Here is a 13,349-nt window from a genome sequence, read left to right as displayed (position 1 = left end):
CCTTTTAAGTTCCCTTGATATCAGCACGATATTGAAGCTCAATCATTCTATCCTATAACACTTTTAATTTCTCCTAGTCAAAGTTTTGGTATTCAATTTACTTCAATTTCTACGTCAATCGAGGACTACGTAGAGACTGGGGTATTCTGCGTATTGCATAGATACCCCGCGTGTAGCGAAGTTCTTCAATCATCAATATATTTTGCGCCTTTTTTATGTTTCTCGTGAAGTTAAGGAATAGAGATTCTCAAAATGCTCGGGTTTAAACACCCAACTGAACATCCAAATCCAGACCAGCTACTTCAAGCGCGTGCACCAGAGGAGGCGGTGGTGACCATCGTCCGGCAGGCTTGCACTCTTCCTTTTCAGCGTCCCATATAATTTCGGGTGACGCGATGGATATTCTCCGTAGATGGGGTAAATGTTCCTCTTTATGCACGAGCAGGCCCACCAGAAACTCGTCTTCTTCGAAGGTAGTGAGATCCCAGTCATCATAAAATATCTCTAGCTCCTCTAAGCTACGAGGAAGACTTCTCCAAGCCTCGAGAGGATCATCTAGTCCGCATAAAAAGACGTGGTAAATACGTAACGTAGTTAGAGCTGTGAAATCTCTTAGGCAAATGCGTGGTCCGTTGAACAATCCTTCATGATCAAGCCAAGGCCGGGTAAGGGTCAGTTCCTTTAAAGACCCCATTTGTGGCTGCAATGTTCGCACAAAAGCAGCGCACGTCCAGCCTTCAGCAGGCTCGTCAACATAGATGCCATCCCACTCCCCTTGCTCGACGTCATAATGGAGCACTTCCAGAGCGGCTGGCCAGCTTAGTATAGTAGCTAATGCCTCCTCATGAGCCCCACAGCGTATTAAATTCAGGGCTGTGACCGGCGACTTGCCGATAAATTGGCGTAGACCGTTTTCGTCTTCCAAAGGATCCATGGCCTTGAAGCCGAGAATGCTGAGTGACTGGATGTTGGGAAACCAGTAAAAACAAAAAAAGTCGTATATTGAAGTTGTGCAAGGCACAACTGCTGAAACAATAAATTTTTGAAGATTCGGTTCATCTCTAAGTGTGCGTTTCAGCCGATCTAGAGGATGATTGTGGAATGGACCTTCACGGACGCAGATGTTTTCGTAATAGTTTTGTTTCAACAGCCTATAGAAGCGACGTGAAACGAGGTATAAGGACTGTAAATCTTTGTTTTGTTGCGGTTGATCTTGTTTAATCGCGCGTTCGTACAAATCACCCCACTTGTAAAATGGCAAATTTCCCTGTCCCTTTTCTGCTTGCACATAATTGACAATGACAAGAATTAGTTCGTCCGGAAGGTCCAGAAACTGCACCATCTTTTGAGCGAGAGGAGGAAAATGGTTTCAAGATGGCGGACAGAAGAAAAAGAGAGCAGCTGTCGCCGACGAGTCTATTGTAAATTTTGGACCCTTAAATTCAGGGGTAACCGCGATTCTACCGGAAGTGAACCGAATGGCATCTAAATGTGGGTCAGGGCCCAGCCGTTGAAGTCACATCGGCCCAGGCCGGCAATCAGGACGCCACGCGCATCGTTCGGTGTCTATTCTGGCAAATGCAAGCGAGTGACTGCTTTGCAGAGGAAATGCATCTTCCTAGACGCCGATGGAACAACAGTAATGCCGAGGCCGACACCTGTGATGTCGGTTGCCGGTTTCGCCGAGCTCCGGCCTCTTTTCGAGGCGTATAGAAGCGATCAGACACGCGATTTAGGCTAACTGCGGCAATCGCTGACCGAATATTTGCGAGAGAGTAGAAAGATCTTCCCTGATGCTGCTTACACGTCCCTATGGTGATGCAAGACATCAAAGAAGATCTACTTTATGCACGTATGTGGGTCATGCAAGGGGCAATAAAGATCAGCTCGTAGAAAAGAACTCAAAAGGACTCTTCTTTTAGACACAGAGCATATAATGAACGCATCAAACGAATTTTGGGCATGAAAATTTGTTATTCAATGGTCTATCTCATTCCGAAATTGTCGACCTTTGCCCGCCAGAATCACTCCATCCCTGTTACGGCCCTTTGGAGCCCACCTTTTAGTGATCATATATGATTTCACAGAAGTCCAATCTGCAACCGACGAACGTTTCAATCGAATCTCAATACGCTGAATTTAGCCAAGCTCTGAGCATGACTTCGGGGTTTTTTTCATTCGCTGTTTGATTGGATGAGCTCCAAGTTCGCCTCAAACCAGCCAAGTTGGAACATCCTGGTACCACGCTTATATAAGCTCCATGGTGCAAATAGATATTAATTTGCATCGCATATGGGATTATATCTAGAATATCGCTTATATGAATGTGGTACCAGTATGTTCCAGTTTGGCTGGTTTGGTGCTAACCTGGGGCTCATCCAGCTAGATGGTCAAGGATCCACCCGCGATGCCGCACGAGTCAGCGGATTATCCTACTTTTGTATAAAGAGCCTTTGAACCCTCCGGCCACGCAAGGCTTCGAAGCCTTATTTGTTTCGATGGTTACCATGTGTTGCATGGGTACTATTTCCGTATCGCTAGATCTAGAGATACTCGGAATATCTGAAGGCGACTACAATTGATTTGCGGAAGAATTTAAAAAATTGACCGGGGTATAATACTGATTCCGGGTGGACCGCATGCTTTGATAATAAACCCCTCAAAGTATCAAAGCCCCACTGCTAGTCATGTAGATCGTTTCAGTTTCGAATATTATGAACCCCATTAGGACGCCTGACGCTAGAAACAATGATGGATTCAACTACAAGCTATTTTCATTCAAGGCCCGCATGTTATTATATGCGACGGTTGAAGCACGAAAGGCGTAGCCCGTCTAAGAAGGATCATCTTTGAGGGGGGGGGGGGGGCATTGCGAGAATGAACCCCATGATGTGATAGCAGCCTAACGACGTCAGATGCATTTAGATCCATGCACATAGTGGGGTAGACCTGGTGCTACGCATACATGTGAGGGGTTTAATGATTTTGAATAATCAAGACAAAGTGACTTACAATAGCCCCCCGGCCATCACCGCAACTTGAAAATGTACAAAGATTCATAAACCAGCAGCGCAGCAGCCAAAAGTTCTGGTCTCGGCTAATACGATATCAATCATCTTCACAGTCAAAGGTCAATAAAATAGATTGAAGCTTCACACTGACTCAGCGACCAAACCTTTCAAATCGCTCCATCAAAAAAATCTTGAGTCCCCATATTGACAGGATGGTCATCGATGAGAATGGGGTGAAGTGGGCCTGGTAAGTTTTCTCTCCGCCTCATCCCCACTCACAGCTCCGTGCCCGCTTGACTCTTCCGGGAGATTGATCTTACTTATTCTAACTAATCCATCAAGCGAAGCGTGTATCCGTGGCCATCGATCAGCAAAGTGTCAACATTTCGATCGTTCGATGAAGAAGATACGCAAAAGTGGGCGCCCGCTATCGAAATGTCCGCATGCGACAAAACCTTGTGATTGTGTTGAACAATGGTTCTTGCCCTCTGGTATGTCAGAAGGTACTTGCATATTTCCCAAATTCAAGGATTCAAACCTTCGCTAGTAGAGACACTTGACGCTCACCAGCCAGCCTAGAATAGACAATAGCCAAGTTGCTTTCACAACTGCAAAACCTGCCACCGGTGCTACGGACACTCAGCAAAGCCACACATCAAGGCTGGGGGCTTTTAATGCAAAGTCCCCAGTTATAGCCGAGATGCGCGTTAGAGAATCCCGTGAAGCTACCAACGTTACCGAGTTAGGGTCCAACACAGAGACAGCTACCTACAATGCATGAAGTGTAGTCGTTGACACAATTGAGTTACCGATCTCTAAATTGGTGTCTTAGAATTTCTGTCATCCTCTGCATGCACTCAGTTACCTCGTATGTGGAAAAGTCTAGGCAGGGCTCTTGGTGTTCTGATTGGGTCAAATGGGCACTTCTTTTGCGATATCTTCGCCAACGGGACAACTATTACAGTCAATCTACAAGTCAGTGTTCATCCATAATCCCATGTCCTATGTTATAGCGAGATCAATATCAAGCTTGGTACTTGATTGCTTGGGGGGTTTCCATCACGGGAACCATTTGGAGTTGCATAAGTCCACGCTAAAGGCCGCCACTGAATTTGCGGTGAAAACCCATTGTAAGCTACGAAACTGCTCAAAATGACGCAGTCTAGACCGCAGAATTTGATCAGCTGTAAGTTAGGCCGTAGTTCAACGCATGAGCGCAGAAGCGGTGTTGCATTCTGGACACTAGCGCTTTCAGCTGTTGCTAAGTCCTAAGATAAGAGGAGCATTGACCGCCAAGCACTTGCCAGATGCTTTTTGTGAAATTACATTGAGACCTTCACAAGTGCCTTAAAGTGGCCCCGTCATTATTCCAGGGTAGTGCTCCAGCCGAGTGTCTACATTCTATACACGAGCCGGCATAAGTTTCATTGAGGAAAGACCGGTCTTGCTGCTTTGTCTTGATCACACGCAGGTCAAGGTGACCTACGTACTCGTCACACGCGAGCGAATATTATATCTTATCAATGGTTGCATTACACCTGCATTTCATCCACGTACCAACTCAAGCCATTAGGACCCACAAACATGCTCATACCCAACGCAAACAAGCTCATCACGTCTGCCCCTTGTTTTAAGTGATTTGATGCTTGGGCCGAGTGCACTCGTAGGATCATTCCCCCTCATTCATCCAAGTCTACCTATCCGGCTGCAGCGGGGTAAGGGTTGAGGGTATCTTAAAGCTTCAATGAGTGTCCATTCAATAACTTTGCAGAGCGGAGACTCGCCAAGCTTGCTATTCTTGCATACTTTCTCCTGTTCCTCCTGTTCACTCGGTCTCTCCATGATAACTTGAAATGTACCGTAAGACTACATGCGATGCATTGGCTCGCTTGAGCTCGAAACAGCCGATTCACTTGAATGGCAATGTTTCCGAATCACCGACCAGAAGGCACCAGTCATTCTCTCACAAGAGATATTATGCTTGGCCATCAAACAGCCAACCCACGCCATACGAGGTGATGGGAATCCAAAAAGATTCAAAATATTTCAAATCCAGGTACTTCAATCTTGTAAAGATCTATCATCCCGACAGCCAAGCGAGCCCCTTAGCCAGAAAGCTATCCGAGGAGGGACGCCTAGCGCGTTACAGGCTCATCGTCGATGCCCACGAAATCCTCTCCGACGACCAAAAGCGATCGGCCTACGATGCATATGGCCTTGGCTGGACTCTGCCAGCGAGAAGTTGTGGCCACCGTCGACGGAGCCATTCGAACACGGGATACTATGGATGGAATAATGATGAGTGCAATCATGAAGTCGAGGGGGAATTCTTCAAAAGGTTATCTGGCAACAAAACTTTCATGTGTTTCATTTTGGTGGTTGTCACATTTGCACAGACTTGCGTGTTTTTCAGCTCTCTGGTCAAGGCAGAGCTACAGATGAGGCGAACAGATGAACAGTGCCGGGAGCTCATGGTTCGACACAGGGGCCGAGCTCTTGACTTGAGGACCCTGATAGCTCAGATGGAACGCCTCTTGTTGAAGAGAGATCCTTCGGGCACGGGGCTTCTTCCCATAGAGGAGCCATTTTACCGCGAAATGCTTCCACTTTGTAGCTACTAGGAGCTGTTATTAAAATCCAGGTGACCAAATCTTGTAGATAGATCAGTTTTTGCCCTGTTCTTTCTCCTCTTATCGTTGTCGTTGGGCAGCACTACGTGCTGATAGTTATGAAAGTGGAAATCTTGAATAGGTCTATACCGTTGAAGTCATATGCCTTCTGATAAACAGAATTTCATGAGCTCGGCTCTCGTACGGTGGTACACTTGAATTCGGGAGTCTGAAAGATCGAGAACAAGATACTATACCTCGTCAAAACATGAGCAGATTTGAGTTTGTAGACGACCAATGCCAAGAAGTCGACTGACGCGACCGTGCATGGACAGTGGAGAACGGTCTGTCGTGAGCGAATTTGCGGTAATTACAGATCAGGGACTGCTAAATTGAAATCAGACACCTTTATTCTCAGATGAGATGGTGCGGGTTAATTTCAAAGAAGAACATACGACAGAGTTTTTAGAGAGGGCGTTCCTTCCAGGTATAATAGGGGCGATTCAACGAACAAAGAGACATAAAGCCATCTCTTTAGTAGACGCCTCGACTATACCTCCTTGCAGACACCTGGATGATGGGGCTTACGCCGAATTGGCTTGCGAGCACAACTTAAGTCAGCAAGGGTCTGAATTGGCCACACCCCGTAAGTCGACAAGTCTTTCAGTACATCTTCTACACTGAAAAGGTCAGCTAAGACATAAATACTGTATGACAGAAGTTTAGCTGGTATGAGTATGAGTGGTGGTAAATTCTAAGCCATATCTACTAGGGCTCTTGTCGCCGAGCTCGTTTTCAGGGAGTCATTGTTTTCAGGGAGTCATCTGTAGGAATAACAGGCTGACAGAAATGGTACTGTCATAATTGATCATTGTCTCATGCCTGTATCTACGTTCATGTTTCGACTCGTTACCTTGAGTCCTGCTCTACTCAGACTTCTGGAGACCCTCTAATTCCTTGTGCTTTCCTCGCTGCTTTTGCTTTCTGTTCGTACAGACCATGAGCCCGGAGCACACAACCTCACTCTCAATAAGTGGCCCTTGCTTGCTATGCATCGCGATTGTGATTTGTGGCAGTTGATTGATGGGACGGCGGCACTGGCCCGGCTTTGTATCCATGCGTAAGGACGGGGCTTGAAAGTAATCTGCCCAAATGTTGCCGTTCGGCTCGTATCGATTCCTTCCTAGCAACATTGAAGCAGCTTGAGCATAAAGGGGAATTCATACCGATATGGAAATCCATGCTTATCATTGGTAGGCCTTCACCAAAACATATTGTGGCTTTAGAACAGGCGCGCCCGCTCCAACATGATTGGTCTAACGTATAAAAAACATGCTCATTTCTTCTCAATATACAGAACGGGCGCTCTCCAGGCTGTGCATATCGCATGTGAGTCCAAAGACAGAGCCTTCTAATCTGAATATAAGCCATCCTCCCAGAACGGCTATTTCCACAAGTCTTTCCCAGCCACAGTCATTGGTGAGTCGCTATGATGAATATGTCCAGCACAACCACATCCTCATCTTCATCTGCCTCCGCTTCGACGATGAGTATGGGTGGAGGTTCGTGTCAAATTTCGGTATCGCATCTATTCATAATTAGCAAAGGTGCTCAACAGACTGGACTTCTAATTTCTTGTTAGATGCTATGGAACTGGAACACGGTCGATTCATGCTTTATAGCGGAATCATGGCACATCACCTCCAAAGGAATGTTTGCTGGCTCTTGCATCGGGGTAATATTTCTCGTTATCTCTCTGGAATTTCTCCGCCGCCTTGGGAAAGAATACGATCGCTTTCTCTTGAGGCAACATGAGCTACATTTGGCAAATGCAGAAGCAGAATCCTCTGCTGAAGCTTTTTGCCCCAAGGGTAAGTCGCTAGCGTTTACACCGTCGGTAATTCAACAGTCTATACGTGCTCTTTTACATATGGCTCAATTTGCCGTGGCGTACATTGTCATGTTGTAAGTAAAGCCAAAACCTGCCGAACTCACATAGAGTCTGAGAAAAGTCAAACAGGCTTGCGATGTACTTTAATGGCTACATTATTATTTGCATCTTTATCGGTGCCTACATAGGCTCTTTCATCTTCTCCTGGGAATCTATCAATCTGAGGTGAGCAGTTTCCACATTTCGTGCCAGAAATCTATGCATCTAACCATTGCTCTCGGCAAAATAGAGATAGCAAGCAGACCAGTGTTGCCAACGAGGCAACTGTTTGCTGTGGCTGAACTTGGTTATCTTCGGGCTCATTACTTTCCAGATTAGTCCGCCCCCTTGATTGAACTCATTATCTCAAGCAACACGAAGGTCGCTATTTGTCTGCTATGTACGACTCGGCATCCTATGTCTCTCTCCGGTAGGCTCATATATTGCGCGATTCAATCATGAGTCTTGACACAGGGGTTGACTGCCTTGTGCATATCAACAGCCTGATACCTCGCAGTATTTGTCACATAGCCAATTAAAGTATATTGTCCGATTCCGAAAGAATTTCCTGTTATTAATCCAATGGCTATCTCTGATCCAGTCATACGTTGCGTTGCGCGCATAGAGAGAGCGCTTCTTATCGGCCCCTCACATAAACCACTGTCTCTATGATAGAGTTACAATACGGTTGATCAAAGGTTTCTCAAACATCAAGAACTTCCATAATCTAGGACTAGAACTTCTTCTGGTAATTCAATTTCTTGAGATCGTCAACATCGTCGACCCGGACGCGCGAACCTCGGACTTCGGGATCGGCTAGGATCATCTCGTATACATTTCCAAAATCCGACGATTTCGTTACGCCATGTTGCACAGCATCTTCATCCACCTCGACTCGGAAGCTAAGATAAATTTCGTTGAAACGGACGTTCGTAGATTCATTTTCACGGGCGGCTGCTTTAGTCATGGGGAATAAGGCACCTTGCGTCATGGCCGGCACTGGGTGGGTTGCCAAATCACCCTGCGACCCGGTACAAATAGTCCATGTGCTGATAGGGTTCTTCTGTTCCACTAGATAGCCAATAGTATCACGGTAGGCGACTAAGGAAGTTTGATCAGAAAGGTATAAGGTCATTTAATCCAAAGGGCTTACAGAAGTTAGCTTCAAAGGAGCTATTAAAGTTTCTCCGTAGCTGAGCGGTAGTAATCTCTGGGAGGGGAGTAGTAGTGTACTCGCCGCCAACTTGAAAACATATAATGTAAGTAGAGAGTATTGAAATGCTAAATAGGGAGAGGGTTTCGGGTAACTAACCGCTAGAGAACACATGCTGAAAAGCCGGGAGCTTGCCGGATTTGACTTGATCAACGACCCCCTTTACACCCGAGTCCGAGAGAACGTTGGCCTCTACGAAAGTAATTCCCTCCGATGACCCAACATGCTTCACGAGTTTATCCGCTGAATTTTGGTTGCGGACAATGGCTAAGACGTTGCGCTTAGAGCGCAAGGCAGCGGTGACGGCTGACACGCCGATATTGCCGGTGGCTCCGACGACTAGAACGGTCTCCATGATTGTTTTGAGTGACATGAATGGAAAAGAAGAGGGTTTTTATTTCACTTTATATTCCTTCGTGTTTTCAATTGTGATGAAGTAATCCTCTGAGATGACCAATCAAATCCGCATGATCTCGCGATTCGGTTTTTGGAAAACGCGAGGCATGATAGAATTACGGATGTGATCGGTCTTTGTCTTTTTCCCCACTTGCCATTAATTGGACTGAAAATTCAATGAGAACTGCTGTGGATCGGTCGTGCTTTCCATCTTTGGTTTAGACAGTTGCCTTATCTAACGGCAGGATGATCAGGAATATGCCCGTGCGACCATCTCTATTACTATCACCATCGCATGGATTTCATACCTTATCAAATGCCACCCATGAGGATTCCCATTGGCTCACTTTGCACAATCGGCCATCTTCCCTCTCTCTCCATTCGGCAGATCCAACCGCGGTCTTCGCGTAGAAGATGTCATGAGGATCGTACTTGGACTTGACTTTTCGTAAAGCATCATAGTTGCTGCCATAGAAGACCCTTTGGAAGTCAGGTTGCATAAAGTTACCCTGAAAACTAGTCAGTGACTTGCAAGGATCCTCAAAATCAGAATAAATCACTAGTAAACTTCGCAGACGTACCTCATTCATGTAAGCCCCTGAGTTGGGGGCGAGTGCCTCCAGTTTGGGGATGAACTCATACGTCATCTGGTTTTGACGTTCCAACATCAGAGCATCGTTATCCCACTCCCAAGGGGTGGTTAAAGTAGTGTCAATCAGTGTATCCCTCCAGGCAGGGAGGACCGCATTATAGACATCTCCTGAAACTTTGTGTGAAGCGTTCAAGCCCACACCAATGAAAGTCGCGCCAGCTTCCGTGATCTCACGGTAAGCGTGAACCAGAGCTTTGTTGTTGTCTTCTACCACTGATCTTGGAATGAGATAGCCACCGTATTGCGCAATGCCAACCTCAATAGTACCTTGCATATCCTTGAACTGGCTGTAGTAGCTATTGTACTGACCTGTTGCCATAGTGTACTTGATTTTCAGCTTGTCGAGGCTTGTGGTGAAGGGCTCAAGAAGCTTCACCAACTTGGCCACAGAAATATCAGGGCCAGTGATCGGAGAGATCGCGAAGGAAGTGTTGGTGTAGTACCAGATACACATAGCACCTGCGTCAACGAGAGCAGGAAGATTTTCGTGAAACTTCTCGATGGTGCTATAGAAGATATCCGCCGTGAGATTGGTGTTTGTGTAGGTCAAGTTGAGACCAGAAACCGGAGTTCCAGGATGCGCCTTAGAAGTCATTGACCAGACAACTCCATATGTGCCACCGCCACCACCGCTTAGAGCCCAAAAAATATCGGAATACTCGTTGTCTCGAGTGGCGGTGATAAAGTTGCCCTGGCCATCGACAACTTCCCATTTCAACACCTGATCGGCACCTAGCCCGTAGCGGGAAGAAAGTGCCGAGTGTCCACCTCCTTGGCTATATCCACCGGCCAGACCGACAGTTGGGCATTCACCTCCGACAACTTGAAGATTGTTCTCATCTGCAATCTCATAAGCCTCGAATCCCTGAATACCAGCGCCCATAGTAATGGCCTTTCCAGTGTAGTGATTATCCTTGTAATCATGGATCTCTAGGTCCTTGAGATGATGGGTCCAGATGGCAAGAGCTCCAGCTCCAGTTGACTTGCCATTGTAGTCGTGACCGGTGTTTCGAATAATTACACGAATATTGTGTTTTGCTGCGAATCTCAAGGAGGATGAAATCTCAGATGGGCTAGTGACATTCACGCTGTACCGAACATAATTGCCAAGGGTGCAAGGCTTCGAAACAGGGTGATATGGATCACAGGTTCCATTGGCGAAGAACGGTGCCATGACTGAAGATGACGATTCGTAACTAGAAAAATTTAGATTGCGTTTTGGTACCTTCAAAATTCAAGCAAATGATCGTCATACTGTTCTTCTGGAAGTTCCCATCCAGCTTTCAATGTCGCGCAAGTGGTAGCATTATAATCCGGTGCATGACATGGTGTGCCAAGTGGGACAGTAGTAATTAGTCGCCCCTCTATAGTTTTGTTGAATTGTGACCAGGCACTTTCAGATGGCCAGCAAGAATCGCCCGGGAAGCAACGACATGCAGAAGTAGCTGACGCCTGGGGCGATATCGCCAATAGCGAGAAAATGAAGGATTTGCGGAAAAACATCGTGCTTGATATCATTCTGTTGCAAGGTACCGAATGCCACATTAAATACCTATCAGGTCTTAGAAGTGTGCGCCTATATGCAGGTCTCAGGGGCGGAGTACTTTTTAGCCTATGCAGACTCCACTTCCAGAACTCAATATTGTCCGTACTTTATGAATTACGTGCTCAATATCTGCTAGTGTATTGACTAGACAGGGGATAAATCCGGAAAAACATCATATGTATGTGTTGTCACTCCGTGCAGCCTTGTAGGGCTACCAATTTTCATCTTAAGTTTATTTTTCCGGCTTAATAATGTGAGCTCATATGCAGGGTTTAAGATCAGAGTTCTTTGCCACTCCTTTTTTAGAGTTCTGAATTGTCCGTGAGGAGTACTTTGAACACATATTATTACCCTATTTGATCTAGTGCATGAATTAGACTGGCCCCGGGAAGTGAACGTTTCAAGAGGTCGGGATATATTAAATTCATATTTTGCGTTATCTAGCGTGACAGATAATCCAACTAAACAGCAGGTTTACCAAGTAAACCACGACTTCCCTTCGCCCCCAAAATTCCGGAAGGTCAGAACTAGCTACTACGTCACGGTTTGACTAAAGTAGAAATTTCAATCATTTCATGATTATCGCTTCTATAAATTTGAGTTGATGAATTTTACAGTAAGACGCTTTTGATGTATGAAGTGTGACGTCACCCTCGTGTAGATAGTAAGCAACTCTTTTCTTCTTTCTGGAATGACTGATCGATAACAAAATTGAAAATTGATTACATCACAATTTCTCACCATTTCTCCTCTTGGTAGACCAAGTGTTCATCTTTTCGCTCATTCTGATGAAACCCTAGAACTGCTCTTTCTGCGCGACATCACGAAGAGGTGCCAGCCATGATACTCTTCTCCCGACATAAAATTCCGAATCAATTTCGTCGTTGAGCTTCGATGTATCTTGTAGTGTTCCAGCCTGGATCAATTTCATACCCTGCATTCCCTCACCAGTCGCCTCTTTCCACAATGTATTTCCACATTCCGGACAAAAGAAGACCGTGAGGACCATTCCAGATTCGTGATCGGTTGAGAATGACTTTGTGCTGCCTTTCGTAAGAGTAAAGTTCTTATCCGGAACGGCAAAGCTGAGGGTATTGGTTCCGCCAGAAATCTTTTTGCACGGAGGACAATGACATACGGCCTAGAAGGATACCAACGAGTAAGGCGAGAGTAAGGCGAAGAGGCAAACAACCGTTATTACCTTCATCACTGGCTCACCAGTGTAGCTATAGTTGCATGAGCCACATAGGCAGCTCCCAGAAGTTACAGTAGCCATACTTTAACATAAAAAAAAGGTAGTCTTTGAATCAGGCGATCGAAGGTGGATGAAAAACCATTGGGGATTTGTCTCGTATTTATCATGGGCTACGATAGCGGTGAATAGCCGTGGCGTGAGTCTAGACTAGTGTTCTTTTCCACCTTCGCCTTTCTATACGAGAGCCCGCAGCCTAGATTCCATGGGTCTGAGGGCTGTCTCAGTCTAAGTTTTCAATTTATTGAGGATAAAATAGAGGAAAATTGACGTGTTCACGGCCTTTGGGTGAAAGGTCTGATGAGGCTGAAAGGTGGGGCGGCAAGGACAATGTCCCATGGAACGAACGGTAGTGATAAATCGAGAAAAAATAACATGTAACCGAACTATTGTCTGAGGTGGTGGTCATTCAGCGCCCACGATTCGGGCGGGAGCGGCTCGGCGCTTTATTCAGCTCTGTTCAGGACAGTCTGGGTACATGTTCAGCCACCTGATGTTCTTCACCTGTCTATTCAGCCCGTATGTTAAACTTGAATTATCGTATTTTGAAGTGTCAGAACCGGGGAGTGGCCATTCTTCTTTTATTGCCTTTCCAATGCCCTCCATGGAGGCAAGACCAACTTTCAACACGATGCTTGAGTTTTATTAGGCAATTCTCCACCGGGTTGAAGAGAGAAAGAAACACTGAGCTCCTAGCATCTACCATGACCACTATTAATGAGGTTCGTATAAGGTTGTCT

The 13,349-nt window shown here is 46.0% G+C and overlaps 4 protein-coding genes across 4 annotated transcripts; 1 reads left to right on the top strand and 3 right to left on the bottom strand.

Annotated features, from left to right (window-relative positions):
• Window positions 1-262: 262 nt before the first annotated feature.
• Window positions 263-1,342, bottom strand: N7503_003655 (uncharacterized protein; the record flags this gene model as incomplete). Its single annotated transcript, XM_057063202.1, has 1 exon — window positions 263-1,342. One exon carries the CDS (start codon window positions 1,340-1,342, stop codon window positions 263-265), a length of 1,080 nt encoding a protein of 359 aa, XP_056924117.1.
• A 5,920-nt stretch (window positions 1,343-7,262) lies between these two features.
• On the top strand, window positions 7,263-7,852 carry N7503_003654 (copper transporter family protein; the record flags this gene model as incomplete). The annotated part of the gene is made up of 3 exons (XM_057063201.1): window positions 7,263-7,585; window positions 7,641-7,736; window positions 7,801-7,852. The coding sequence occupies 3 exons, from the start codon at window positions 7,263-7,265 to the stop codon at window positions 7,850-7,852; spliced, it is 471 nt and encodes a 156-aa protein (XP_056924116.1).
• A 431-nt stretch (window positions 7,853-8,283) lies between these two features.
• Window positions 8,284-9,136, bottom strand: N7503_003653 (uncharacterized protein; the record flags this gene model as incomplete). The annotated part of the gene is made up of 3 exons (XM_057063200.1): window positions 8,284-8,651; window positions 8,704-8,793; window positions 8,863-9,136. 3 exons carry the CDS (start codon window positions 9,134-9,136, stop codon window positions 8,284-8,286), a joined length of 732 nt encoding a protein of 243 aa, XP_056924115.1.
• Window positions 9,137-9,461: 325 nt separating this feature from the next.
• Window positions 9,462-11,314, bottom strand: N7503_003652 (FAD-dependent oxidoreductase; the record flags this gene model as incomplete). The annotated part of the gene is made up of 3 exons (XM_057063199.1): window positions 9,462-9,668; window positions 9,741-11,007; window positions 11,067-11,314. 3 exons carry the CDS (start codon window positions 11,312-11,314, stop codon window positions 9,462-9,464), a joined length of 1,722 nt encoding a protein of 573 aa, XP_056924114.1.
• Window positions 11,315-13,349: the final 2,035 nt, after the last annotated feature.

The sequence above is a fragment of the Penicillium pulvis genome (assembly GCF_028828015.1).
Source record: "Penicillium pulvis strain IBT 33274 chromosome Unknown contig_1_segment0_segment0, whole genome shotgun sequence".
NCBI classification, from domain to species: domain Eukaryota; kingdom Fungi; phylum Ascomycota; class Eurotiomycetes; order Eurotiales; family Aspergillaceae; genus Penicillium; species Penicillium pulvis.
This window is presented reverse-complemented; position numbering and strand designations above follow the sequence as displayed.